Source organism: Molothrus aeneus, chromosome 20 (genome assembly GCF_037042795.1).
Source record: "Molothrus aeneus isolate 106 chromosome 20, BPBGC_Maene_1.0, whole genome shotgun sequence".
In the NCBI taxonomy this organism is placed as follows: domain Eukaryota; kingdom Metazoa; phylum Chordata; class Aves; order Passeriformes; family Icteridae; genus Molothrus; species Molothrus aeneus.
This window is the reverse complement of record NC_089665.1, coordinates 3,356,259-3,383,948: the sequence shown is the minus strand read 5'-3', so window position 1 is coordinate 3,383,948 and position 27,690 is coordinate 3,356,259. Positions and strand designations below refer to the sequence as shown.

Sequence of the window (27,690 nt, the reverse complement as noted above, 5' to 3'; positions counted from 1 at the left end):
GCACTGAGGCAGGAGATGGTGCACGAGCAGCAAAACCACCCAAAAACTATCCAGGCCCTCCAGTGCATCTCCCCAGGGCTGGGAAGCCCCAGGCTGCCAGGGTGGCTCTGCCACCAGCTCCAGGACAAACATCCCTGGTCCCTTGCAGCTCCTGAGTCACCCCAGTGGCCCCATGAGTGGGGACTCTCAGGGTGAGGAGCTGCCCCTGCAGCCTGGGCAAGGTGAGTGCGTCCATGAGAGCTGCAGCACAAGAAGTGACAACCTGAGCCCCAAGGAAAGCTGTGCTGTCATGGTCTGTCTGTCTGTCAGTCCACAGGAGCCCTGCAGCACCTCAGGCAAGTTCAGGAAGCACTGGGCAGGCCCTCACTACCCCATGGTCCTGCTGGGCTGGCCACCACCCCACTGGAGGGTGGAGAACCTTGGGAAGCTTTGGGAAGGGGCCAAGCCAGGTGAGCCCCTGCCCTGGGGAGGTTCCTGCCACCCTGCAGCTGGAACTGTCCAGTCTGGGGCTGGCCACCCCAGCTGTGGTGATCCTGGCAGGGGGTGCACCCTATACTCCTGGGGATTAAGGGGTTTCTGCCCACTGCCACCAACAGCTCCAGGCCTGCACAGCCAGCAGGGACTGGGGACACGGGGCAGACAGGGACACTGGCTCACAGGCAGGGGCTGGCACTGGACAGGGTGACCCCTCTGCCCCTCCTGCCTGCCCTGTGCCTCTCCCTGCCCTGCAGGATGGAGTCAAGGAGGGTAAAGGTGCTGCTGCTCACCCTGGGGGGGGGGAGGAGGAGGAGGAGGAGGAGTTGCCCCTGGGTGTGCTCCTGCATTCATTGCTGCTGGGCCAGCCCAGCCCAGCCCCCCTGCCAGCTGGGGTGCAGCCAGAGCTGGGCAGGGAGCTAGGGGTGCCCCCCACCCCTGGCTCCAGGCTGGATAAGGAGCAGCCCCAGCCCAGGAGAGCCAGAACAGCTGGGAGAAGAGGGGTGCCCCCCAGTGCCCCCTGAGCCACAGCCCCAGACTGAGGGGTGCCAAAGGGGTACAAACCTGGGCTAGGACCAGCCAGGAAGGGGGTGGCAGGGTGCCCCAGCTGGGGCCCCTGGAGCAGGCACGGGGCTGTTAATTGTCTATTAACAATTAACTCTATTAACCGAGGAATGGCCTCAGGGGATGCTGCTGAAGGGAGGGGGAGCTGCCCCCATCCTCGGGTGCTGCCAACCATGGCAGCCCTTCCCTGGAGCCACCAGCAGCAGCCCTGGGCTGCAGAGCTCTGCCCACACAGAGGGCTGGGGCCGTCCCAGGGGCTGTCCCCTCACCCTCAGCCCTGCCAGGGGGTGGGAGGAGGCTGATGGCCTCCCCTCATTGCTGCTCAGGGCTCTGCTCCCCAGCCTGCAGCTCCCTACTCCTGCCCCTCACCATCAAAGATCTGCCAGCAGCCAGCTTTGACCCCTTCCTTCCCAAAGAGCAGCCCAGCTCCAGGAGGAGGCCCTGAGACCCCACACTCCCAAGCACCCAGCAGCTATGGGGGGCAGCCCAGCACCCCAAACCTGCAGTTATGGGGATGTCAGCCCATGAAAAGGGGCTGGGGCAGGGGTGGGGAGTGGGGTCTGCACTGAGCTTGGAGAGCCTCAGCACTGGGACCATCAGGCTCCATCCAGCTTGTTTAGATTTCCCTGGAGCCTCTGATTTCCTTAGCTTGCCACAGCATCCAATCCCCATCTGTTAACTACTCAGATTTTGGTGCTTCCCTTTGTCTGCTGTCAGTGATTTAAGGGTGGGAATGAGCAACAGCAAAACAAGCCCTGGGGTGAAGGTGCAGGGCAGAGCAGTCCAGGCCTGGGTGGGTGGGCATGGGATGATGGCTGAGGCCCCACCAGCAACTCACCCTGGGACAAATGTCACCCTTTTGGTGACACACAGCTGGCAAAACCTGGTGCAAAGGACAAGCATCCAACATGGACACATACATCACTTGCAGCAAGTGAAATGGGGAGCCACAGCGAGAGGAAGTGAGGGGTAGGATGTGCTAGAATATCTGTAAAAATGGTCTCAGTGAGCTGGAGACTGAGGAGGAAGAAATCCCTGCTGTGAACATCACACTCCTCCCAGCAAAAGCCTCGGGATGCTCGTGGTGAAGTCCCCAGCTGAAACTGCCACCTCACACGGGCCAGGAGGGGCTGTGGAGAGCTCAGCTGCTGCTGCAGCCTGCTCCTGAGCTGTGCTCCAGGGACTGGACACATCCCCAAGGCAGGAAAAGGACCTGGGGGAGTTCACAGCTGCTCCCTGCCATGCCCCTGCTGATGGCTGCCTTGCCCCAGCTGCAGGAAGGGGGCTCCTGTTCTCACAGGAACAACCCTGTGTGTGTCAATGTCCCCAGGGATGCATCCTGGCTCCTGAGATGTAAAGGCCACAGGGAATTACTGAGCTTTATCCTGTTTTATCTTCCTTTATCCTTCCTTCCATCTTTATCCTATCCTTTATCTTCCAGCCCATTACAGCTCACAGCCCTGGCACCATCCACCCCTGGCACCCTCACAGGCTGTGCTCAGCTCTCCTGGCAGCTCTCCATCAAGGAAACAACTGGAGAACAGCAAGAATGCCATGACATTGTTGACACAAGGAGAAAAAGAGGCAGAACAGTGGCATGCTGGGAGCTGGGAGGCAAGGCTGGGCATTTGGACCAGCTCCAGCCACTTGGTGCCCAAGCTGCTGAAATCCTTCCCAGAGCAGAGGAGCAGTCAGGCCTGACAGGGCAAAGGTGACACTGCAAGTTCAGGGCACCGTCCTCTGTCCAGGCAGCAGAGCTCAGGGGATGTCACCAGGGCACAGCCACCCCTGGGTGTCACCCAGGCAGCACAGAACAGCACCTCCAGAGGGGCCACCCTGCCCTGCTGACTGCAGGCTGCATGCCCACCCTTCCCAGCAAGGCAGACAGAGCTCCCCTCCCCTCCCTGGCCTCTTCTTCACTGGCTGAAGTCAGGATGTGAAATTCCTGCCTGCCCCTTGTCACAGACATCTTTTCATTAAAAATCCTTTCCTTAGGATTTTTTTTCTCCTGAGAAGCTGAGAGGCCTCAGGAACAAAATGTAACCAATGGTTATCTGCTGCTGTGGAATGTAACAGGTGCATCTGGGATTGGTCTCGTGTGGTTGTTTCTAATTAATGACCAATCACAGTCAGCTGGCTCAGTCTGAGACACAAACCTTTGTTATCATTCCTTCTTTTTCTATTCTTAGCCAGCCTTCTGATGAAATCCTTTCTTCTATTTTTTTAGTCTAGTTTTAATGTAATATATATCATAAAATAATAAATCAGCCTTCTGAAACATGGAGTCAGATCCTCATCTCCTCCCTCAACATAAGACCCCTGTGAACACGGTCACAGCCCTTCACCCCTGCTTTCCAGCAAGTGCAAGGAGTATTTACCACCCAGGCCCACCACAAGAAAGATGTGTCATTTTGTCACCAATTTGTGGCTGGATATCTTTAATCTTCAAGATACATCACAGAGACCTGAGGAGGAAGAGAAGAGCCAGCAGCAGGAACTCCAAACCCCCTGTTTGGGAGGGAGCCAGAGGAGTGCCATGGACACTGCTGGCTTTTCCAGCCTGCAGAGTAATGCTTCCTGCCAAGTGCTGCCCAAAAAGCTGCCTCTGATCTTTTGAGTGATTTGTTTACAGAATGAAGATGAGCATGAAAATGCATCAGCAGGTGCCAGAGCCCAACTCCAGAGAGTTCCCTTTAGCAGGGCACACCAGGCTCCTGTGTCCCACTGTGACATCCCAGTGAAGGGACAGACTGACACCAGGGAGGACCCTGGAAAGCTTCACTCTGCCCCTGGGCTGAGCTTAGTCCCAGCATGCAGCAGCCTCTAGTGAGCAGCTGGAGGGGGCACAAGCTGCTGAGAGCAGGCAGGGAGCAATGCTGAGCAATCCTGCACAGGCTGGAAAGGGGCCAAGGGCCAGTTTGGCCCTGCACATGGGGAAGCTTCTGGTGCCTCGTGCCAGCAGCAAAGCCCTCACCCCATGGAGGGTTACACCCTGTGGCCAGCTGGGCTTGCTCACAGCTTGGCAGCCACTGCTCACATCAGCCTGAACTTGTGTGGGATCTCATCCCTTTCCCATCCCAGCTCAAGGGCTGAGATGTGCCTTTCCCATCCCCTCAGGGGCCACTGTGCCCTTTGTCATTCCTCACCCACCTCCCCCATCCCAGCAGCCCTCACTACAAAGAGTGGCAGGAGGCCTGAGCTCTCAGCCTGCTCCACCCCAGGCCCTTCTGTTCCTTTCCTTGGGATCACACAGTGGATGGTGAGCGCAGCGCTGCTGTTCCCCATCCCCCAGGGTGATCCCCATCCCCTGGTTCCTCCAGCTGCAGCCTCCTGGTGTTTGTTTCCTGCTGTGGCATGTCCATTGTGCTGGATTTAGCTTTTGGGTTGGTTTCAGACTCTTCTTGTCTGGCTCTGTAGGATTCTTTTCCTCCTTCCCCACTGCCTGCCCAACCTGCATCTTGCCCCTGGGTGTCCCTGCTGTGCCAGGGCCCCAGGCTCTGAGCAGGATCACAAAAATGCACACTGCAGACACAGGGCATTCATTCACTTGTGACATTCTTGTGCTGGGACAAAACACAACCCAGGCTCTGGACAAGGCTTGGGCTCCTGCTCACCCCACTGACAGCAAACCCAGTGTCCCACACAGTCCTTGGCACACTCAAGCCAGGAAGCTTCTCTCCCTCCAGGCAGCAGCAGCATAGCACAGGTGAACCTTCACCCAAGGAGAAAGAAAAGGTTCTGAGAAATACAATCTTCAGTTCTTAAAACACTTCAGTATTTAAATAGGCAAATACTCTTGTGCAAATGATGCTCAGACATGTGTAAGACACAGAGAACAGCACTGGGTGCTCACAGGTGCACCACAGCCAAAATCCTCACAGGGAGGGGTGGTGTGAAGCTCCTGGCAGGCCCCAGACAGGACAGAGGACTGCAGACACCAAAGTGCTGTCACACAGCTCGAGACAGTGTCACACACTGAACAGGGCATGGGCTCAGGTTTCATTTTTCAGGTCTGATCTCAGCCTCCTGTACCTGCCATTCTCACAGGGTGGTGCAGCTGGGCCATCAGGAGCTCCACAGATGTGGCACCAGCAGGTGTGACAGCACAGGCCTGGCAGCAGCAGGAACCAGAGGCACAGCTGAACACACACAGCACCTCTGACAGCCTTTAATCTCTGCAGGCACCCAGGGTCACACAGCTGTACCAAGGAGGGGACACATCCCAGTCCAGAGTCCAGGACTGTGCTCACTTGCCAGGCACTGTGCAGGAGGTGTTGGCTGAGGGGGCACATCAAGAGCTCCTGCAAGGTCACCCTGAGTGGCCTGGCCCAGGCTGTGTCCCCAGAGGGCATCCAGAGGGCACAGACTGTGCCAGCCAGGGCACTGTGTGTCTGAAGGTCACGCTGGCACGGGGCCAGCTCGCAGCCTGTGACGCTGCCGGCCATTCCCCGTGCCTGAAGGTCACTGGCAGGGTGCAATGTCACAGCCCGAACAGCAGATGCGGGGCGGGGCGGGGCGGGGCAGGGCCCACCCCCAGCCCGCTGCCAGCCCCTGGGGACACCGCGCAGCTGGGGGGACACCCCGGGGGCCGCCCCGCCGTCACTTGAGGCCGTAGATGAGAGCCACCCCCAGGAAGAAGAGAAGCCCGATGGAGAGATCCGAGAGGGCCCGGAGGCGTCCCTGTGCCGCGTACTCCTCCCGCTGGAGCCTCAGCTGCTCCCTCCGCGCCCGCAGCATCTGCTCCCGCTGCAGCTGCTCCCCGTAGTGCGCACGGTAGAAGGCGTCGAAGTCGAAGGGGGTCGGGCCGGGCCCCGGGCGGGCGGCGGGGGCGCGGGGCGGCGACGGGGCAGCGGCGGGAGCGCGGCCCGAGGGCCGGGGCGCGTCGCGCAGCTCGGCGGCGCTCAGCAGCCCGCGGTCGTACTTGCTGCGGAGCGCGGCGCTGCCCAGCACCCGGTAGGCCTCGCTGACGGCGGCGAAGCGAGCGGCCGCGGCCGCGCTGCCCGCGTTGCGGTCGGGGTGGTAGCGGAAGGACTGCTCGTAGTACGCCGTCTTGATCTGCGCCGCCGTGGCCGTGGACGGCACTCCCAGCACCTCGTAGAGATCGCGGCGCGGCCGCGGGGCTCCGGCACCGCCCGTCTGCGCGGGCCGGGAGGGCGGCGGGGCGAGGCCGGGCCGCGGGGCCGCGGGGAGGAGCAGCCGCAGCCGCCCGAGCACCGCCGGGCCCATGGCGGCCTCAGCGCCCGCCCGCCGCCATCACCAGCGCCGCGGCGCAGAACTGTGGCGTCATCGGCGGAGGAGTGACGTGTACAGACAGCGCCCACCGGGCGGGCACGACGCTGTCGCTGGGCAGTGACGTCACGCAATCGCAGCATGGCGGGCAGCGGCCGCCGGCCCGAGCACCGCGGGCCGCCCGAGCTGGTGAGTGGCGGTGGGGGACCGGGACCGTCTGGGGGAACTGGGCATGCCTGAGGGGGGAATCGGGCACGTCTGGGGGGAGAACGGGAATCGGGCACGGGGCGGGGACGGGCTACGTCTTGGGGTGAACTGGGCACAGGGCACGTCTGGGGGAGAACAGGGAACCGGGCACGTCTGGGGGGAACCGGGCTCCGTTGGGGGGTCCGGCCCTCACCGCGCCCGCCGCTCTCTCGTTGCAGTTCTACGATGAGGCCGAGGCGCGGAAATACACCCAGAAGTACGGCGGGACCGGCGCTGCGGGTGTCGTGGGGCGGGGAGGGGGCTCGCCGTGGGGCGGACACCGGGGGCACCCACCGGGGGTAGGGGTCGGTCCTGGGCCCTGCCGGGAGCCCTAGGGGCCCTGCCGGGAGCCCTGGGGTCCGGGAGTGAGGGGCAGGGGCGGGTCCTGAGGGAGGCGAGGGGTGCTCGGGCCCTGCCGTGCGGGCCCTGCCGCGGGCGGTGCGGGTCCGCTCTCGCAGCGCTCGGGATGCCGCCCGTCCCTCACGCTGTGCTGTGCCGCAGCTCCCGCGTGGTGGAGATCCAGTCGCAGATGTCGGAGCGGGCTGTGGAGCTGCTGGGGCTGCCCGAGGACCGTGCCTGCCTCCTGCTGGATGTGGGGTGAGCGGGGCTCTGCCCAATTCCATGGCATATCTGGGGCTGCAGGGGTGCACGGGCATGGGGGTGGCCATGTCCCATTGCCTTTTGTGGGCTGGGGAGGAGGGACAGGCTGCTGTAACGTTGGTGTGTGTGGCCAGCAGAGCCTCAGAGCAGCCCCATGAGCTCAGCTCTTTCCCCTTTCCTCCCTCTAGCTGTGGCTCTGGGCTGAGTGGGGATTACATCTCTGAGGAGGGTCACTACTGGATTGGCATGGACATCAGCCCTGCCATGCTGGGTGAGCACAACCTCCCCTGAGACCCTCAGAGGCCCCAGGGCTGGGAGCTGAGTGCCTGAGCTGTGCTGTGTTCTGTGCAGATGTGGCCGTGGAGAGGGAGGTGGAAGGAGACCTTCTCCTTGCAGATGTGGGCCATGGCATTCCCTTCAGGCCTGGCATGTTTGATGGCTGTATCAGGTGAGTCTGTGCCTGTAGCTGAGCTCTCCTGACACCCCCAGAACTGCACAGTCCCCGTGGTGCACACCTGGTAGATCACAGCTGAGAGGGACTGGCCTTGTCAGCCTTGGCTCATCACTCCAGGACAAACCTCCAGAACTCTGGATGGTAGAAACACCTTGTGACAGCTGCTTCCCAGGTGATGCTTGTCCTTTGTGCTGCTGAGCTAGGAATTTTGTTGAAGGGAAGAAAGTAAAGCTGGGGATATTATCAGGATGGCTGAGACCTACTCCAAGGAGGAGAACAAAGTATAAAGTGGCAGAGCTTAGAGAAGTCAGTCCCTGGATCAAGGTTTGGTGCTTGGCTTTGGGATCAGGGGGACAGAGGGACTTACCTGCTCAGAGAACAGCTGGGAGGAAGCAAGGGCTGTCCTTTGCTGAGCCAAAAGCTCTGGTGTAAATTGTTCTTTGGGAAAACCTGCTTGGCCAGGCAAGGGACACAGCTGAGCTCTCCAGTGCTGCTCAGGAGCTATAATGCTTGGAGTAGGAGTAATGGGGGGAACATTTAGGTGAGATACAGAGAGGAAATTCTTCCCTGTGAGGGTGGGGAGGCCTCCAGGTTGCCCAGGGCAACTGTGGCTGCTCCATCCCTGGATGTGTCCAAGGCCAGGTTGGACAGAGCTTGGAGCAACCTGGGATAGTGGGAGGTGTTCCTGCCCATGGCAAGAGCTGGAACAAGCTGACCTTTAGGGTCCCTTCCAACCCAAACCATTCTGTCATTCTATGATTTGAGCACTTGGACTAAAGGGGATGCTTGATGATGCTTTTGTCCTTTAACTTATGCACCTTGTTAAGTTTTGTGAGTCTCCAGAGGGGTTTGTGTAGCTGTGAAACAGAAGGCAGAGCAACACAGAGGAAATGAAATGATTTCCCTGAGGCCCAGCACATGCCTGGTGCAGGAATTCAGCTCAAGGGAGGTGACAAGCTCTGTGAAGGAAACAATAACTCTGTCCTGAGGGTCTCATTTTCCCTCTCAGTATTTCTGCAGTGCAGTGGCTCTGTAATGCTGACAAGAAGTCACACAGCCCCCCCAAACGCCTCTACAGATTCTTCTCCACTCTCTACACTGCCCTGGTAAGTGCCACCCTCCACCAGCCACATCTCTGCTGCTCTTATGGCTTTTATTTCTAGAAGATACTTCAAGTCAGGTTGTTTTAAGTAAATTAAGTCAGGACTTCAGAGCAGGACTGGCAGGAGCAGTCACTGCCTGCCTTCCTGCCTGGTGCTGCTGCTCATCAAGGTTGGACTTGATGGTCTTGGTGATCTTTCCCAAACCTAGCAGTTCATGATTCCGGGATAGCTGCTGTTCCCCTGTGCCTCACTGGCTCTGTGGGCTGAGCAGCTCTCCTGGGAGCTTTGTCCTGGAGGTTTTGAGGGGGAGGGAGCTCATGTTTGGGGCTGGGATGGTGACCCAGAGGGGTCAGGGGAGTGATCAGCTCTGTCTCCTGCAGGCCCGAGGATCCCGAGCTGTGCTGCAGCTGTACCCCGAGAACTCAGAGCAGGTATCAGTCAGCTGGGAGGGGTACTGGCACAGAAATAAATCATTTACTGTTTGCATCCTGTTCTTCCACATCAAGGCAGTGTCTCTGTCCCCCCTGCCACTTCTAGAGCTCTTCAGGAGCCCATAAAAATAACCTGTAAGGAGGATACCTTGTGCAGGTTCTTTTGTTTCATAGATTTACAGGAATTTATAGGATTTGTAGATTTATGTGCTCTTTGTTGAAGGAGTGACAAAACTATTTTTTGTCCCTTTAAAAAAGAAATAAGTTCAGAAGTTTTTCTTCTTAATTAAGTGAAAAAAAAATTTCATAAGACTTAAAAGACTTCACCTCAAACTTAAAAATAGATAATTAGACAAAAGCCAAAAAGTCCTGCCGAAGCAATTTACTAGAAAAAGAAGAGAAGAAAGAAACGAATTGCTTTTGTGAGGTGTTTTACCGGGGGCAGGAGGGCCTCTTGCACCTGGCTCGGTTTTTCTCTGTAAAAAGTTTTGTTATTTTGCCTTTTATTAAAACCTTTTTGTTTCCAACACGACCACAGAAGCCATCCTGCTGATTTTATGCCTTCTAAGATAGCTGAGCTATCTTAGGTGTGCAATAGATCTCCAAAAGCTTATGAGACCTGGCTCGAGGAAATACATATTTCATAGATTGTCTTGGGCTGAGTCTTAAAATTAAAATGGCAAGGAATTGGTGTGTGGATGGGAGTGCAGAACCAGGAGATGGGTGCAGAGCATAGCAGGAGGAGGAGCAGTCCCTCTTGGGAATGCCCAGCCTGGTGTGGTGCTCCCAGAGGTCTCTTGGGCTTTCCTGGGGGATGGCTGCTCATTAACTTTGCACCTGCTGCTTTTCCCAGCTGGAGCTCATCACTGCCCAGGCCATGAGAGCTGGATTCACAGGGGGAATGGTGGTGGATTACCCCAACAGTGCCAAAGCCAAGAAGTGAGTCCTGCATCTCTGTCTGTGTTTGGGGTGAAGCCTGGGTTTAGCAGTGTTTTTTTGTTTGTTTTTTTTTGGTTTTTTTGTTTGTTTGTTTGTTTGTTTGTTTGTTTGTTTTTCCCTTCCCCTGAGCTGTTCTCTCTCCCATTATGCAGTTCTGGACAGAGGTTAAAGCTTAGATCTGACTCTGTTATAAACCATCTCAGTCTTGCCTGGGGACTGAGACTCACATGCTGAATCCCACATTCATGCTCCTTATTCTTGTTCTTCCAGGTTCTTCCTCTGTCTCTTTGTTGGGACATCTGGCACATTACCAAAGGTGAGGCCTCCATGAGGCAGCAGAGCTGCTGTCCTGGGTGATGTGAAGGAGCTGTGGGCAGTGTGGGAGCAGAGCTGCTGTCCTGGGTGATGTGGAGGAGCTCTGTGAGTGCAGATGTGACTTCATTGATACATTTTCTGCCAGTCACCAAGCCCTGCTCTCATATAACCACAGACTGGTTTGGGTTGGAAGGGACCTTACAGCTCCTCTTGTTCCAAACCCCTGCCATGGGCAGGGACACCTTCCACTGTCCCAGGCTGCTCCAAGCCCTGTCCAAGCTGGCCTTGGGCACTTGCAGGGATGGGGCAGCCACAGCTGCTCTGGGCACCCTGTGCCAGGGGCTTGCCACTCTCGGAGGGGAGAATTTCTTCCCATATCCAATCTAACCCTGCCCTCTTTAAAGCTGTTCTGCCTTTTTTGCCATGATTTCTGAAAGACCAGTTTGTCCCTGCTCTGGTCCTTCCCCTTGCAGATCCCTGCATTCCCCTTAGTTTTGATGAGCTGTGCCTGCTCCAGAGGAGAACACAAGTTCCCAATTTGCTTTCCAGGGCCTTGGTACCGAGTGTGCCAGTGAGGAGCCACACCAGGCAAAGTTCACCAATGAGAGGTATCGTGGGGGGGTGAGGCTGCAGGGTCTCCCTGCACAGTGGGGGCCCTGGAGGGCTGAGCTTTACTGGGGACCACACTCCCACAATGGGAGGGGAAGGACAGGGAGGACTCACAGCAGCCCAGGAGACAACTGCTTTATCTTCCCAAGGGCCATGGGGAACAAAACTCGTTATTTCCCAGGGGCTGTAGGTGATTACCTAGAGCTGTAGGTGAGCAGTCAGTCAGGTGTGCTTTCTGTCCTGCACTGGGCTCTTCAGCTGGTGCCAGGGTCTGGCAGAGGGAATGTTTACAGGGCTCATGATGGCCATGGAGGCAGGCTGCAGTTGCTGAGTCCTGGCATTCCCTTTTTTCTCCTGTCCAGGTCCTAGCAGTGGCCTGGGGGGTTTCTGCTGCTGGCCCTGTCTCTTCCCACAGCAGTGGTGCAGGGAGGAGCCCCTCTTGCAGCCATTGGGAGAGACAGAACAAAAACCAGAGGAAAGTTGTCATGGCTGCCAGGAGCTTGTGGCTGCCATGTTTTCCTGCCTCTTACATTGCTGTTCTCTGCTCACTTCAGTGTAAGGGCTGTCTGGTCTTGGAGAGCAGTAGCAGAGCTGGGAACGTTGTAGGAACCCTGAATTTGTCTGCCTTGCTTGGAGTAGAGCAGACAAGGGGAAGGTGGTTGTGCACGAGCCTGTAATGCCCTGAGACCCCAGAGAGCAGCATGGTGCTGGTGTGACACAGGGTATGGCCTGGGGGAATTCATGGGTCAGGATCCCTGAGCCAGGGCTGGAATCAGCCTCCTCCAGTGTGTCTGGAGTTTGGCCACCTGCCCCAGTGCTGGCTCAGGGGTGGTGGGAGGGAAACTCACTACTTCTGTGACCCAGTTCTGGGTGACAATCCTCTGGGGCAGAGAAATGTGCCCCCACACCTCAGTTCCTCTCCAGCTGCTGCCCCCTCTCCCCCAGGACACGGTTCAGGAATGTCAAGGGCAAGTCTGTGAAGAAAAGCCGGGACTGGATCCTGGAGAAGAAGGAGCGCAGACGGCGCCAGGGCAAGTGAGTCCAGCTGAGTCCTGCCTCAGAGGCTGTCACCTGCTGTCACTGCCCAGCCTCCTGCCACAAACCTGCTCCCTTCCCCTCCCGAGTGCCCTGCAGGTGGTGCTGAGCTGTTCCCTACTCTTCCCGCAGGGAGGTGCGGGCAGACACGAAATACACGGGGCGGAAACGCCGTCCTCGCTTCTGAACTGCTCTGGACACTGCTGCCATGGAAGGTGGCACATTGGGTGCCTCCAGAGAGCCTCCTGTGGATGGCACAGATGGCACCCCACACCTGGGGACTTGATGGGACTGGTCATTGTGGCTCTTAAAGGTGCAAACTGGCTCAGGTGCTGCCGAACAGCAAAGCTTCCAGCCCTGTTTTGCTGGTGAAGGTGCAGACAGCGCTCTGGCACTGCTGCTGGGCAGTGCTCTACAGTGCCATCACTTCCCTTCCTGAGTGCAGTGAGCCAGCTGAGCTCCAGGTAAGCCAGGATGTGATACCCAGTTCCTCACTAAAGAGTCAAAGAGTTGCAAGTGTTTGCTGGTGTCCTGCGTCCTGCCCTTGGTGCTGGGAATATTGAGGTGGGAATGGGGTACCTCATTCCCTGCCAGGTTCGCCTCTGCCTGCAGAGGGTCCACACTGTCAGGGTGTAGTTCCATGAGGACAAAGTTGCTCCTGACTCCTCAAATGTTATTCCAGTAGCCATTTACTCTTGTTGGTGCTTGGCATCAAGCCCACCCTGTTTGCTTTAATGCTTCCAAGGTGCTGGGACTGACTGAACCCCCCCATCACCTCTTCCCTTCCCCTGAAACAAGGAGAGGTTTCAACCAGAGCTTTACAGTTACAAATGTTTATTCTACATAAAAATTCCACAAAATGGGAAGCTGTTTTGCACCCAAAGCCTCAGGAGAAGAAAGGAATGCTAGCAGAAAGGGAAAGAGGGAAGGAGAAGAGAGGCAACATACAGTGTCATCCAGCCCAGTGAGACAGAGCAAGCCAGGGTCAAGATCCACATAGAAAACAAGGACACTTAGCTCACAGTACAGCAACAGTAGAACTCCACGGGGGGCTCGGAAAGCCTTCAAGTACATTAATTACAAAAAAAAAAAAAACCAAACCAAAACCCAAAAGAAAAAACCAATCCCCAGTTCGAGTGCAAGCTGTGCGTGCCCCACACTGCTCATGGAATACTGCATCAACACGCTCCCGGCGTGGGGAGGGCAGGTGGCACCTGGAACAGAGGTGGTGGAACCCAAAGGACAAGCGGGTGCAGGTTGGGGGCTGGAAAGAAAAGGTGAAACGTCTTCCCAAAGCACAACCACGCTTTTGGTGATTTGGTCTGTACATGCAACGACAGGTAGGTGAAAAGGAACTCAATGGGGCTTCCCGTAGTGCAGGGGTAATTATTGCACCAAAACACCCTCCCCTCACAGCGAGGACAGTGTGAGCCTGCCTGTGGGGCAGCAGTGGCTCCTCTTCTCCCTGCCTTTGGAGCCCAGCACTGCTGCTGCCCACAGGATCCCAGCAAAGTGCCAGCGGCCCTGACTGGCCCCATCTGAGTCCTGCTGCTGTGGGGGCTGCTGGCAGGGGTGGTGCCAACAAGGAGCAAGGGCCAAGAACCCCCCTTGAGGCAGTGCCTGGCCTTGTGCCTTGACAGGGGTGCCACAGCCCTGATGTCAGGTGAGCTTGTGCCACTAAAGCCGCTGCCTGGAAGAGAAAAAAGTCACCTTGTGCTAGCAGTTGGCATGGCTGCAGGGCAGGAGCCTGGGAGGAGGGCTCTCCTGCCTGCCCAGTGTTATTGCTTCCTGGAGGGGCCCTGGGGCTCTTGCTGGCCTGGCAGAGCAAGCATGGAGGGCAGTGGCAGGGAGCTGCTGAGGGAGAGAAGCATGGCCACTCCCTTTTCCTGCAGCCAGACGTGTCCCCCTGGAGCAGAGCCCCTGCCCTTGCCTGCCTCCTAGCCCTGCCTGCACGGTCCTGGTGCCCCAAGCCCTTCAGTGCCTGCAGGCTGCAGTGCTGGAGCTCACATCAGTGCTGTGGGACTGTGAAAGAAGGGGGCTCTGGGCTGGGCTGTGCCCATGGCTGCACCCCGAGGGACTGGGCAGTGTGGGGAACCAGGCTGGACCCCCTTGCCCAAGGGAGCTGCAAGCAGCAGGGGGCTCTGTGTGGGGGGACCAAGGTGACAGTGGCAGAGAAGCCGTGTCAGGGCTGGCCCTGGGGCAGGCAGCACTCTGTGGCTGCAGCCTCTGCCTCTCCCCTGCACCCAGGGGCACCACACACAGCCAGTGCCTGAGCCACAGCACCCTGCCAGCTTGTGGAGCAGCCTTGCCCTGGTGCTGGTGGGAGCTAGGAGGTGACACTGCCCAAGGCTGGAATATTGGCTGCCATCAAGTGTCCCTTTTCTGCTACCAGCACCTGACAGCCAGCCCCTGTCCCAGAGTGGCAGTGAGTCCTACCTGGGGACGCCTGTGGTGCTTTGGCATGTGCAGAGGCCAGCCAGAGCCCTGGGGTCTGCAGAGGAAGGTGAGGGCAGAGCCCTGTCCCTAGCCTGAGGCAAACGGGCATTGGCAGTTGCCAGTGAGACCCCCACAGCAGCTGTGCCATGGGCATGGCAGAGGGCACAGGGCACCCAGGCTGTCCCACAGCTCCCCGCTGAGCAGGTGCCTCACTGGATGGCTGGGCAGGAGGGCACGGTGCCAGGAGGTGGCAAACAGGCAGTGGGGCACTGGCCTGTTCAGAGCCAGACTGGAGACAGGAGGGAGGCTGCTGCTCCTGGCTGGCAGGGGGCTGGATGCAGCAAGGGCTGCTCCTGGCACCACAACAGGAGAGAGCCCAACCGCCTCTAACCCCCAGCCATAGGTATGGAAAAGCAAAGCTGGAGCAGCCCTGCTCGCAGCTGAGTGCTGCCAGGGGCTGTGGACATCAGCAACAGCCCCAAACCCTGGCAGGCAGAGTCCAGCCTGTGGGCAAGAGCAGCCAGGGCACCGTGTGCCAGGGCTGAGAGCACTGCCATGAGGCTGTGCTGCAGGATGAGCAGCCAGGGAAATTCACTGGCCTTGGACTCTCTGTGCCACCCTGCCCTGTCAAGCCAGCATCCAGGAGCAGCACTGGCCCCCACGTGCCCTATTCCTGTCCCCAGGCAGCTGTGATGGCCCCAGGCAGCAGCTCCTTATTCCACACTGCTCCATCAGGCGCCTCCAGCCTTTGGCACCCTACTGGGGCGAGGGCTCATGTAGGGAGGGGAGGAGTGGCAGGGTTGGAGCCCCAGAGCCAGACACAGTCACTGGCCAGGCAGGGCTGGGCAGAGCACACCCCTGGGGAAGGGCCCCGGAGAGAAGCAGCCCGAGGGAAGGTGTTTGCAAGCACAGATGCGGCCGACAGACATGAGAGCTGGAGGTGATGGGCAAGCTGGGGAGGCTGACTGGGCACCACACTCCCGAGGACCCCTGACCCCATCATCCCTCCCTCCCTCCCTCCTCCTGTCACTAACACTGCCCAGCACAGGATGAGCAGCAGCAGCCCCCCCGCCCACCCAGCCGGTCCCAGCCTCCCCCCAGCCTGCAGCAGTGATGAGAGCTCGGGTTTCCCCCCACCAGGGTCCCCCTCGCAGCCATCACCAGGGCCGGCCCCCGCCCGCCCCGGGGCCGGAGCTCCCTCCACACAGACGCACCGCACCGCACACACAGCGTCACAAACAACCATGCATGAAACTGAAATGCTGCTGGGAGGCTCCGGGGCTGCGCGGGGGGCTCCGGGCGGCTGCAGCCCCACGGCACGCGCGGCTCCATCCATCGCACACTGACAGTCCTGGGGGCAGCCTAGCCGAAAATGCCGCCGAAGGTGGAGGCGATGACGATGCCCAGGATCACACAGCAGATTATGATCATGATCTTCTTCTGCTCACGTGTCCCAGCAGGAGCAGCAGCAGGGAGAGAGGGGAGAGGGGATGGTGAGTGTTGAGGCAGGGTGGACCCAGGAGTTCAGAACGGCAGTCTGTCCTGCTCCCCTTTGCCCATGGTGGACCCAGGAGTTCAGAATGGCAGTCTGTCCTGCTCCCCTTTGCCCATGGTGGACCCAGGAGTTCAGAACGGCAGCCTGTCCTGCTCCCCTTTGCCCGTGGTGGGCTCTGAGCAGCATCTTGGGAGACAGAAGGGCCCTGGCAGTCCTGGGCAGGGAGTGACACTCCTGCTTCTGCCCTGAGCTGGCCTTCAGGTCCCCAAGCTGATACAGGAGCAGGACAGACAGCTGGCACTGTGCTCAGACTCTGAGCTGAACCATGACCTTTCCCTGTTTTTCTTTTACACAGGCTGTGGCTCTCACAGCATGTTGCTATCTTATTGCAAAAGCTCCATATTTTCTTGGTGATTTCTCATGGGCAGCTTTTCACAGCACAGCCAACAAACCCTAACTCTCTTCACAGCACAACTCACTCTTTTTCAGCACTCATCTTCATTGGACACAGCTGTGGCCTGTTTAAGGGCAGGCTTGCTCCTAATTGGTAATTAGTACAGCTGCAACTCCTCAGAGGTGAGATTACTTTCTGAACTATTTTCTTACATTCTATCTTCCCACAACAGCCTGCCTGGTCTAGGGGTCTACCTTGTCCCTTTTCCTCCCCCCCAAGCCACACCCCTGCCCTATGGCTCATTGTCAGCTTTCACACAGTCTGTGCTGGGAGCTCTGCAACCCTCAGGATCTGGGCTGCTCCCAGTGGTGTGGGGCAATGAGGTCCTTGGGCACCTGCAAAGCTGTGCCAGGCTGCCTGGGGCAGGCACAGAGCCAGCCAGGCCCTGTGGCTGGGATGGAGGTGTCAGCAGTGCAGGCAGGGGCAGATGGGCCCCAGCCAGAGCTGTGACTTGTAGCATCCCATGAACTCTCCTCCCTTGGTCAATCCCCAAGCCCTCAGCCTGGAAACATTACTTACCACAGAGTCATCCCTCCCAAAGGGAAAAACAGTCTCCCCATGGACTTGGTGTCACAACTTCCTCTGGTTTCCCCTGTGGGAACCTTCTTCCTTGGTACCCCTGGTGGCCAGGTCTCTACTCCTGGAGACCAGGCCTCTCTGCCCCCCATCCCTTCCCCTTTATAAGCTGCCTGCTCCACATGTTTTTTCTCTTTCCCCGGGTTTGTCCTTTGGTGACTGTGTTACTCTGTGGGAATAAAACCTTGCAAAAGAGCCTTTCCTGCCTCTATTGCTGAGCCAGTGAGTGTTGAGTGGAGGTTTGACTGCATTACCTGAATGTTAACTCAGCCCTGCCTTTGGACAGGAGGGGCTTGCTGGGGACAAGGGACAGGCAGCAGCATTTTTAGTGACTGTAACACCACATTTTTAGTGACTCACCCGTCTGGCTTTGCTCTGGTACTTCACGGCCTTTTTGGTGTCGGACACAGCTCTCTCCACGTAGTCCACCGAGTGCTCCACGTTGTACTCGATGCGGTCAATCATCTCTCCCTGCAGGGGGACACAGCCCGCCCGGCCGCGCAGAGCTGAGCTCCCTCCTGCTCTGCCGCTCCCTGCCTCCGGGGGGACGCTGCCCTGCCCAGCAGCCCTGCACAGAGACAAGAACCATCAGCTGCCTGCAGCTACTGTGTGTCTCCTGCCCTGGACTGCAGGTTCCATGCCAGAGCATCTCTGTGCACATCCCAGCAGGGAGACGAGCAAGGGTGAGGGACAAGGGAGCTCCCAGCCCAGTCCTGGTGCTGACCTGCCCAATATCTCAGGTGACATCAAAGCCCCAGTGGGATCTACACCAGCACCACACCACATGCTGCTGGAACAGGAGGCATGGCAGGGAGCAAGGACAGTGCCAGCAGCACCATGAGGGATGCCCAGGAAACCACACACGAGCAGGGACCAGGGACCACCGCTCCCATCCACACATGCACCGCACCGAGGGCAGGAGGGTCTGCAGCAAGGCCAGCCAGGACTGAAGGGGTCTGCAGCAAGGCCAGCCAGGACTGAAGAGCCCTCCAGGGACCTCTGCCCCTGCTGCAGGGGTAGGCTGGGACTGGGGGCTCCTCTGGGTGTGGGGACACAGGTTGGAGTGAGTTCCTCCAGCCTTGTTCACCTCCTTTGGCCCCATCCTGACTGGGCAGGCAAACAGCCAGGTCTGCAGCAGCTGGACAGGGCTGGCAGGAGTGGGAGGTTTGAAGCCCTGTGTCCTCCTGCATGGCATGGAGGGAATTGAGGCCACAGAGCCATGGGCTCATAGCCAGCAACTCTGCAATGCCCATTTCTCACCCTAATGCTGGAGAGCACAGGGAGGACAAACCTTGGGGTGCTGAGCACTGAGCCCCACCAACTGCTCCCTGTCTTGTGTAAAACTGCTGCTGCTTATTCCTAGCTGTGCCATGCCAGGGCAGAGCAGAGCTGCCAGCCCTGCTGCCTGCCTGGTGCCCCTCTATTCCCAGTGCCAGCAGCTCTGAGCTTCTCACCCACAGGACAAGGGTGCTGGCACCCTCTCACCCACAGGACAAGGGTGCTGGCACCCTCTCACCCACAGGACAAGGGTGCTGGCACTGTCCAACCCTCAGAGCAGGGCATGGAATCATGAATTCCCCACATATGTCCCCCACTGCAGCCAGGACAGGCCACCAACACCACGGTGCCCTGGTGACCCTTGGTGTCCTGCCACTGGCCATCCCAGTGCCATGCAAGCAGCAGCCATGCAGGAGCAGCCATGCAGAGCAGAGCATGCAGCACCAGGGGGCCTTTACCTGCCACCGACGTCTCCTCGGGCCATGGCAGCATGGCAGGCAAGAAGGGGGGTGAGCAATGACACAGGAGCCCGTGCCTGGCTCTAGGGACTGGTGCCACGGGCTGGCAGCACAGCCCAGGGGCCACCCCCAGCTCACCCAGCTGGGCCTGGTGCTCCAGGGAAGGTGAAGGGATCTCCCCCTGCATGGCAGCCACCCACTGCCCTCCTCCTGAGCCCCACACTGAGCCTCCCACCCCACACACACACACACAGCACCCCAGCCCTGGGGAGCCCAGCTCAGCCCCATGGGAGCCATGCTGCTCCTGGATGTGGTTTTTTCCTCTCAGCACCCACCCAGGCAGGGGAGCACTGTTGTCCAGCCTCCCCACCCACCACAGGGAGCCCCCATCACCCTCCAAGCCCTGCAGGTGAGCCCTGGGCTGCAGCTTTTCCCCACCTGGCTCTCCACCAGCATGGCCATGTCCATGAACATGTCGTGCAGCTCTCGGATGCTGTTCTCCAGCTTGATGATCTCGCTGTGCCGTGTCTCAATCTCGTTCAGAGCCTGCTTGGTGATGTTTGAATCCATGATGATCTGCAGAGAAAACAAGGCCACTGAGCACCATGCTCACACCCAGCTCCAGTTGGGCTGAGCACTAAGACTCAGTCTGGGACTGGGGGCACCAAGAGAGGGATGAGCAGGAGCTGCAGAGCCCCTCCAAGCACCCCAAGCCAGAGGGTTTGCAGCAGGGTGCTGGGACTCAGGCTGCTCCAGCAGATCCTCAGGCCAGACCTGAGCCCCCAGGCCCCCTCCTGCATGGGCTGTGTTCATTTCTCTGCACTGTGGCAGCACGTCCAGCAGCCATCCCTGGTGCTGGGGGCTGCCTCAGCTGCAGCTGTGGCAGAGCTTACCCCAGAGGAGAAGATGGCCGGGTTGCCGCTCTCCAGCATGTCCTCCAGCTCCTCGCTGGTGGTGGTCCTGCCAGCTGCAACCACACAACAACACAGGTCAGCCAAGAGCCCCCTGAACCCACCACAAGTCCCACAGCCTCCATGGTAATTGTCCCACGAGTGGAACAGAGCAGAGCACACAGGGCAGCCCCAGGAGCACACAGGGCAGTTTGGAGGCTGCCCTCTCACAGCCTGGCTCTGACACACCTCATGTTAAGGGCATCAAGCTGCCAGCTTGGCTGAGCTCACACAGGAACACCCTCCTGGGCACACTCCTGCAGAGCAGGGAGCAGGGCTGAGGGACCAGCAGCACCCAGTGTCTGTGAAAGAGGAGGGATGGGGAAGGAGCCACAGGCAGGGGTGCTCTGGACAAACCCTGTCCCCAATGCCACCAGGACACTGGGCCCAGCTGGACTGCCCAGGTTCTGGCCCTGCTGCTGTAACCATGGCACAACAAGCAAGGCACAACTTCCCAAGAATATTTCTGGGACTCACATTCTCTAAAGCTCAGAAAAAGAAGAAACGCTTTTCTCATAACATCCTTAAAAAAGCCAGAAAATGAAGTAAAAAACCATCACCTGCAAATTGTTTATACTTAACAAGTTATCACATCCTTACAACTCCCTAAAAGATCTCTCAACAAGCTGCTGTGAGGAACACTTGCTGTTTCTCTCTCTCTGTCCCATGGCATCCACATCCAACCACCAGAGGCCAGGCTCTGTCCTGCCCCCTCCATGTCTCTGGGGCCCTCCAGCCCCATGGCTCCTCTAAAAACAATTCACCCACACGTGGAGAAAAATGTGCTTCCTTCCCTTCCCCACCCCATGCAGCAGAGAGAGATTCTGACCCCTCCATGGGTGGCACTGATCCCTGCACTGAGTGCAGTGAATTTCTTGGGCTAGCAGCCACGTAGGACACGTGGAATTACAGCCAGACAGATGGAGATGCTGGGCAGGACACTGGGGGCTGCCCAGTGGGATGGGGAGGGTGGGCAGGTCACCTGAGACAGGACAAGTGACACTCACAGGTGTGAGCAGGGCAGTCAGGCAGGAGCAGCTACTGAAGTGACTCCACCAAGGCTGATGGAAGCAAAACCTGCAGAGCAGGGCTGGGGGCTGCAGATGCTCCCTGTGACACGCTGCCTGCAGCCTGTGGCACTGAAAAGGACAACAGCATCCTCCAGGACGAGTCCAGGGCACCTCAGAGTGGGGAAATGGGCAGAGCCCAGCACAGCTCTGACACATGGGCAGAGGCTGGGGCTCTGTGTGAGGCTGGTCTGGACAACCACGACCTGGTTGTGACCCCAAAGCCCTGAGCAGCTGCTGGTTTGAATCCCAAAAACAACCTGAGGGGGTTCACAGATGCATGTGAGGCTGAGCTTTGCCACTGTGTACTCACAGATTTCAGGATCAGTCAGGCTCCCACCTTGCCCAGCTCTGAGAAGGGTCCTCAGAGAATGGTCCCCAGGAGGAGAAGGGTCCTCAGCCCATTTCCAGACACCATTCTATGTTTTAGAGTGACAGAGCATCACTCCCACCAAGGATGATCCACCACAAGCCTTGCCAGCTTTCCTTGCTGTTGGCTCCTTGCTCTGGGCTGACCCTGCCCTGCTCCCAGGAAGGGAGAACAAGGGATCAAGCAGCACAAAATTCCAAAGCCTCCTGTGGATGTGCCCAGCTCTGAGCAGCCACTGGCCCAGGTGCTGTCCATGGAGAGCTGCTTGCTCTGCAAATGCCAGCCCTGAAGGGCTCCAGGAGATGCCACATCCATCATGGGCAGAGGTGGGGTGGGATGTGGGAATCATTCTCATCCTCTCCTTCCTGCTGCCTCACTGCCCTAATGCAGAGCACAGGGCTGGTAAAAGCTGCACTGAGGTGAAGGATGAGAGCAAAGGCATCCCATGGACTAAGAGCTGGGCAGGCACTGCTGGCCTGGCACAGCTGCTCAGGAAGGACTTGCTACAATGCTGAGCCAAGCCTGGGGCATGGAGGCTGCATCTCACCCACACCACCTGCCAAACAATAACAATTGTTCAATATAACCAACCTGCAGGACCTCAGAGCACTTCCCAGGAAAGCCACTGCCTCTTAACTGGGCTTCCTGGCCTGTCATCAGCTCCTCCACAGCACTAAAATCAGCTCAAAGTGTCCTGGGTACCTGCCTGATCTGCTGCTCACATTCCCACAGGGCCATGGCACAGTGAATGGATGGAGCAGTGAAAGGATGGAGCCACTGTGAGGGAGAAGAGCCTGGGGGAACACTCCTGGCCCAAAATTTGGTTAAACACCAGAAAATCCTGAGCATTGGACCTGTGCCTCCCCAGAGAGCTCCAGAATACATCTGCCTCTTACTTGGCATCTCCAGCAATTAAAGTTTCTTGGGGAGAAGCAGCTCTGCCACCAAGACAAGCCCAGAGCACGGAGGAGCAAACTCTGCCCTAAGGTGGCAGGGAGAGAACAGAGAGAGACAGTGCCCAGGCCACTGCAGAGCCAAACTCTGGGACAGGTGAGTGTGAAACCACTGAGGAGACTTCAAGGCACAGTAATGGCCCTGTAATGGCCAGCTGGGCAGAGTGACCACCCCAGTGAGCATCTCCCAGGGCATGGGGCAGCCCTGCCAGGGTGTGGGGGAAGCTCCCAGGGAAGCCTCTGGTGCCACAGCTCAGTCCCACAGCCCAGCTGGCACTGGATGGCAGTGTGGCCAACCCTGCATGCAGATGGTCTATAAATAGGGAGGTAGCTCAGGGCTGAAGGAGTCCAATGGTCCATGGCCAAATGAGGGCTCAGCTGGGCTCTCCAGGCTGGCAGCAACCCTGGGCTGGCAGCATCCCTGCACAGGCACCTGCAGAGCCACAGCTGGGGCTCACACTGAGGACAAGGCACCTTCCCAAGGCTGGGATCCTCTGCCTGGAGCTGGCTTTTCAACACTTACAGACACAAATCCATACAATTCATGGAGAGATGGGCAATGCTGTCCTGTCCAGCTGTGTGTGAGGTAACAGGTACAATCTGGCCCACCTGGCTGTCACCCAGCTCACACAGCTCTGGCCCTGCCCAGGCTGGTATCAGGTTGAGGATTCATCCACAGAACCCTGCACCCTGCATGCTCTCAGAGCTGCTCCTGGGTGAGCAGGGTGATGCTGATGGCTACACAGCACAACCTCTGGCACACACAGACACAGCAGTGCCCACACAAGGAGAAGGGAACAGATCCTGAGGGGGCTGTGGGGAGCCCCAGGGCGTGGCTGCAGCCCAGGGCACTGACTCCACATCACCAACTCTGCCACTGTGCTACTCGCAGAGCCAGGTGTGGTGAGGATGGAGAAACTTGCTGGTGCTGGGGAGCCTGCCCAGAGCATCTGTGAAATTCCTGCTCTCACACTCAAAACCCAAGTGATTCACTGGCTTTGCTGTCAGAGCTCCCAGCACTTTCTATCTTTGCACTCCTCAGCAGAAAACGAGAGCTGAGGATGTTGTGGAGATCTGTGCAGTCACAGCCCAGCTGAGCTCTGTCCCAGAGAGCCTGTGCAGGAGGAGCTGGGGCTGAAGCCCTGCCTGGGACACCCAGGGCCAAGCAGAGGCCCTGGTAAAACACCCATAAACTGTTCCTTGGTGTCCCCCTGATTTTTGAAGATTTTCTAAGTCTTCTGATGTTGACATTCTTATAACAAACTTTCTCACACACTTTCTGTAAATAACTCATTGTTTTTCATTCCTTCATGGAGGAGGAGAAAGTTGATGGACTGCTGGTCTGTCCAGTGTCATTGGAGAGGTGGCACTGTCACCCTCCAATCCACTGTCACTCCTGGAAAACTATAAATGTTGGAGTCAGAAAATAAACTTCCCTTTTTTCCTCACCTTGAGAACAGCGTTATGCGCTTGTGTTCTTTCGTGTCCTACAGCGACACCTCTGGATGAGTCTTTTTGCCAGGAAATCTTTTCCATTTCCTGATGGGGGAATCCAGCTCTGGCAAAGGGCTGTGCCCTCCCCAGCCCAGCTCTGCACCTCTTCTGTAGCAATGAGAAATGCACTCATCTCCCACACTCCTCCACACCTCCATCCTGAAGGGAACAGGAGTCCCTTGCTCTCAGGGACACCTCTCCAAGAGCACACTTTGCTCTATGGGGGCTCCTGAGCTGCCCTGTCCCTGCACACCAGGCTCTGTCAGGCACTGGCAACCTGGCAGGATGGACAGAGCAGACAAAACAATAATATATCTTCAGGACTTAAGCAGAGCAGCAGAGCCCTCCCAAAATTCAGTAGGAAAACAAGAGGAAGGTTTCTTTCAGGTCTGCATCCAGTCAAGGACAAGGCTGAGCCCTCCCAGACCTCCTCTCTCAGAGGGAGGCACAGGGATACCTTAAATTGCTGTTCACATGACAAGGCACTCCTCAGCTGTCACTGCAGGGTGAGTCAGGCAGCTGGAGCAGTGACACATCCTGCTTTACAGCAAACTGGCAAGCTCTTGTTGAGCCCCGTGTCAGTCAGCCTTCCCATGCAGCCCTGGGAGTATCAGGCATCACAAGGACTAATCTGAACAAAGATTAAGGCTTGCAGAGCTGTGTCTCCCTCCAGCCCTCCACAGAAATTCCCACAGCACCCAGATTCCCAGCACATTCCCACAGGTGACCACCAAGGACACCAGGTTGACTCACAAATCTCCCATCATTATTCACAGTGAGTTGTTGGAGGAAAGAAAAAACATCCATTTGGTTCTTGGGAAAAAAAAAATGACTAAGTTCAGAGCCTTCCATTCTGAGCACAAACCCCACAACATGTCTGAAAGTGAGATTATTTGCAAGAATCTCCTTTAATTTCTGCATGCCCTGCCTTCCCCTTCCCCCTTCATTATTCCCCTAATTACATGGTTCTTCTTTGCTGGGAGATCACCCCTTTGCTCTAAACTGTCACTGCCTGCCCAGAAGGACCATCAGGAGAGTGTTTCTAGAGAGGCAGGACTGGACTGCTCCTAAGGGATGGGCTCTGGCTGACTCAGAGATCCAAGTGCCACAGCAGTGTCACCTGGGTGAGGTGCCACCAGCCTCAGAGGTGTCACCTGAGGTCCACCCTTGGCCACAACACAATGGCTGCTAAGAGCCATCAGTCCTGGCCCAGAGAGGCAGCACTGAGGCTCCTGCTCCTCCTGTGCAAGGGAGACCACCAGGAGCAGGGACTGCTCCCATCTCAAGAATTCCCTTCCCTGTTTCCATGTTTAGCTAAGTTCATGCATGAAGAGCACCCTGAGGAAGGACAAGCACCCACAGGAATCAGGAATTCCTGTGAGCTTCTTTGAATAAAAATTAGCTGCAAACACAGAAGGAACCCCTCTCCTTGTGATCCCTGTGCTCTCTCTGCAGCATTTTGGGATGCACTTTGCTGGATGCAGTTGCCACTGGAACTCAAGGTCTCACCCCACAGGAGCCATGCTCCAGCTGCTCCCAGGGGCTCCTGTGCATCCCAGGAGCTCTGAGGGAGTGTTCCAGATTGCAAGGCAAGCTGTGTTCTATTACCACCTGTATGGCAGCTGTCTTGTCAAGTGGGCACTTTGCCTTATCTCTGTCTCTGAGTGCTCACAATCACTCCTCCCTCTGGGGGTACATCTGCTGATAACAGCTATGGAATGTCCCTGCATGGCTGATAAGAACTACAGCATCCCATTGGGAGATGTGAGCCCAGAGGGAGGAGCCAAGCATTCCTACCTGGATATAATCCAGAGATTCTGGAACACCAGCACGGCTTCTGCACTGGATTCCCCAGAGGAACAGCAGCTGCCTCTTCTTCCCCTGGATCTTCAGAGGAAGAGACTGCACCTTTCTACAGGATCCCTGCTCCAGCAGAACCAGCCCTGACACTGCAGGAGGGCTGAGCCACAATTCCAATGGTTCTGCTGCCAACAGCCTGACCCACAGCGTGTCAGGCTGGGTTCTGACTCTGTCAGTGTTGGTTTGGTTTACTGCATTGTTTATTTTATCCTTTTATTTTTTTCCCTATTAAAGAACTGTTAGTTCCTGCTCCCACATTTTTGCCTGAGAGTCCCTTAATTTAAAATTTATAGCAATTCAGAGGGAGGGGGTTTACATTCTCCATTTCAGGGGAGGCTCCTGCCTTCCTTAGCAGACACCGGTCTTTCCAAACCAAGACAGGGAGCAGCTCTGCTCCATTGGGAGTGCTCAGGCCGTGGCCCACAGAGCCCAGTGCCCCATGGCAGGGTGGGTTACTCACTGATCTCCAGCTGCCTCTGGATCCTGCCCTTGCAGCGCTCCCGGTAGTCGGTCTGCGTGGCATTGTACTCCGACATCACCTCCACGAACTTGCGGGACAGCGTGGAGTGCTGGGGGGACACAAGGGGACAGCAGGCTGAGAGTGGCACAGACACATGTTATGAAAACTCCTCTGGCTAGGATCTTTTCTCCTGAGAAGATGAAAGGCCTCAGAAACAAAATGTAACCAATGGTTATCTGCTGCTGTGGAATGCAACAGGTGCATCTGGGATTGGTCTCATGTGATTGTTTTTAATTAATGGCCAATCACAGTCCTGCTGGCTCAGACTTGGTCAGTCACAAGATTTTATTATTATTCCATTCCCTTCTAGCCTCTTGATGAAATCCTTTCTTCTATTATTTTATAATATATCATTTCAATAGAATCAATTATATATTATTCTAATATATTACATATTCTACTCTTTTATAATATATCATTTCAATAGAATTCTTCTATTCTTTTATAATCTTGGTGTTTCCCATGGGCAGCTCCTCAGAGCACTGACTCTTTCTTCTTCACAAAGCAGCCACTGACCCCAGTTCCCCTCTCATCCAGCCACCCCACTCTTTTATAGCATCTTCCTCTCACTGGTCACAGCTGTGGCTGTTAAAGTCAGGCCTGCTCCTGATCTTTGCTAATTGGCCCAGCTGCAGCTCCTTAGGGGTGAGATCACTTTCTACACTATCTTTATTTTCTTACATTCTATCCCCCTACAGAGGCCTCTTGCCCCCCTCCCCTCCCTGTCAGAGGCTCACCTGAGTTTTCCTTATCCGCAGGTCGGCCGATGACCTGTTCAGCCCCTCCTCTTGTTCAATGCTCTGCTCAATGCCTGAAGGGCACAAGGACACATTAGTTTCCTGTTGTGTTGTGCTTTCAGGGTTTACCTCAGAAACCTGGGTCCCTCCCTTGATAATTCCCTGCCGGGTGTGTCAGACACCTCCTCTTTCCCTCCCAGCACTGTCTGTCAGTCCTGGCATTCCAGAAGGGCACTGAGTGATTGGCAGATCCAAAGGATGCCCTCTACCCCTGGGGGCCATTGGCCCATCCAGGTGTCCTTTGTCCCTTTGTCCCTCCCCTCCTGTCCCTGCTTGGTGCCTCCCTGCCCCTTCCCTGCCCCTCTCCCCGGGGTTAAAGGAGCAGCAACCACGGGCTCAGGGAGTTCTGTTGGAGCTGGTGCTGCATTCAGAGGCCTGAGGGCCAGAATAAAGCTCTGGATCCAAACCCTCCATCAGAACCGACTCCTTTCCTTCACCATCCCCTTAAAGCTTCTCTGCCAGAGGGAAACCCGAGGAGCAGCCCCTGTTATGGGGGGAAGCTCCATCCCACCACCACCAGAGCTCCTGCAGGCCTGGACCTGTCCCCACGTGCCCGGCTGCAGCACCCAGGCAGGCAAAAGTGTCTGTGGGGTCAAACACCACAGTTGCCACTATCTGGTTCAGCACCAAGGGCCAGACAAGCTCAGGCACATCCTGTCTGGCTAGATTGGTAATTATTCCAATAGTTTGTGCTCTTTGGAGAACAACCACTGAATCATTCAGGCTGTAAAAGACCTCCAAAATAATCAAATCCAACTTTCCACTGATTACCTCAAGCCCACGAAGCCACTGTGCCAAATGCCAATGTGCTCATTTTTGGAACACTTCCAGGGATGGTGACTCCACCACTTTGCCAGAGTGGCTGCTCCAGTGCTTAACCAAAGGGAAGGGATTGCTTGGCAAAGGGACTGTGAAACACTGGATCAAGGAGCAGCTGGTGCTGGGCACTTCCCAAACCCTGACTCCAGCATTGAGCCTGGCAG

The 27,690-nt window shown here is 57.2% G+C and overlaps 3 protein-coding genes and 1 non-coding gene across 5 annotated transcripts in view; 2 read left to right on the top strand and 2 right to left on the bottom strand.

Moving 5' to 3' along the window:
- Positions 1 to 3,459: 3,459 nt before the first annotated feature.
- On the bottom strand, positions 3,460 to 6,264 carry DNAJC30 (DnaJ heat shock protein family (Hsp40) member C30). Its single transcript, XM_066563395.1, has one exon. The coding sequence runs from the start codon at positions 6,262 to 6,264 to the stop codon at positions 5,638 to 5,640; it is 627 nt and encodes a 208-aa protein (XP_066419492.1). The 3' UTR covers positions 3,460 to 5,637.
- A 103-nt stretch (positions 6,265 to 6,367) lies between these two features.
- Positions 6,368 to 17,160, top strand: BUD23 (BUD23 rRNA methyltransferase and ribosome maturation factor). 2 transcript variants are annotated; one of them, XR_010784830.1, is made up of 13 exons: positions 6,368 to 6,456; positions 6,693 to 6,730; positions 7,015 to 7,110; positions 7,302 to 7,384; positions 7,465 to 7,561; positions 8,577 to 8,673; positions 9,051 to 9,101; positions 9,955 to 10,040; positions 10,311 to 10,356; positions 10,905 to 10,963; positions 11,910 to 11,999; positions 12,132 to 12,463; positions 16,420 to 17,160. XR_010784830.1 is itself a non-coding variant. In XM_066563742.1 (12 exons), the coding sequence occupies exons 1-12, from the start codon at positions 6,409 to 6,411 to the stop codon at positions 12,184 to 12,186; spliced, it is 846 nt and encodes a 281-aa protein (XP_066419839.1). In that variant the 5' UTR covers positions 6,368 to 6,408; the 3' UTR covers positions 12,187 to 12,515. The 2 variants fall into 2 exon arrangements, 1 of the variants encoding a protein (XP_066419839.1); XM_066563742.1 differs by lacking the exon at positions 16,420 to 17,160 and having other exon boundaries at positions 12,132 to 12,515.
- LOC136565280 (small Cajal body-specific RNA 20) lies at positions 11,366 to 11,498 on the top strand. Its single transcript, XR_010784840.1, has one exon. It is a non-coding gene; the product is annotated as a small Cajal body-specific RNA 20 (non-coding RNA).
- STX1A (syntaxin 1A) overlaps positions 15,685 to 27,690 on the bottom strand; it is a 68,332-nt gene continuing 56,326 nt past the window's right edge. Inside the window, exons 5-10 of the mRNA XM_066563741.1 lie at positions 26,648 to 26,721; positions 25,851 to 25,959; positions 19,590 to 19,663; positions 19,135 to 19,272; positions 17,321 to 17,431; positions 15,685 to 15,875 (exon numbers count right to left, since the gene is read on the bottom strand). Coding sequence (XP_066419838.1) covers positions 15,798 to 15,875; positions 17,321 to 17,431; positions 19,135 to 19,272; positions 19,590 to 19,663; positions 25,851 to 25,959; positions 26,648 to 26,721 — 584 coding nt within the window. The 3' untranslated portion in view covers positions 15,685 to 15,797. The remainder of the gene's footprint in view (positions 15,876 to 17,320; positions 17,432 to 19,134; positions 19,273 to 19,589; positions 19,664 to 25,850; positions 25,960 to 26,647; positions 26,722 to 27,690) is intronic.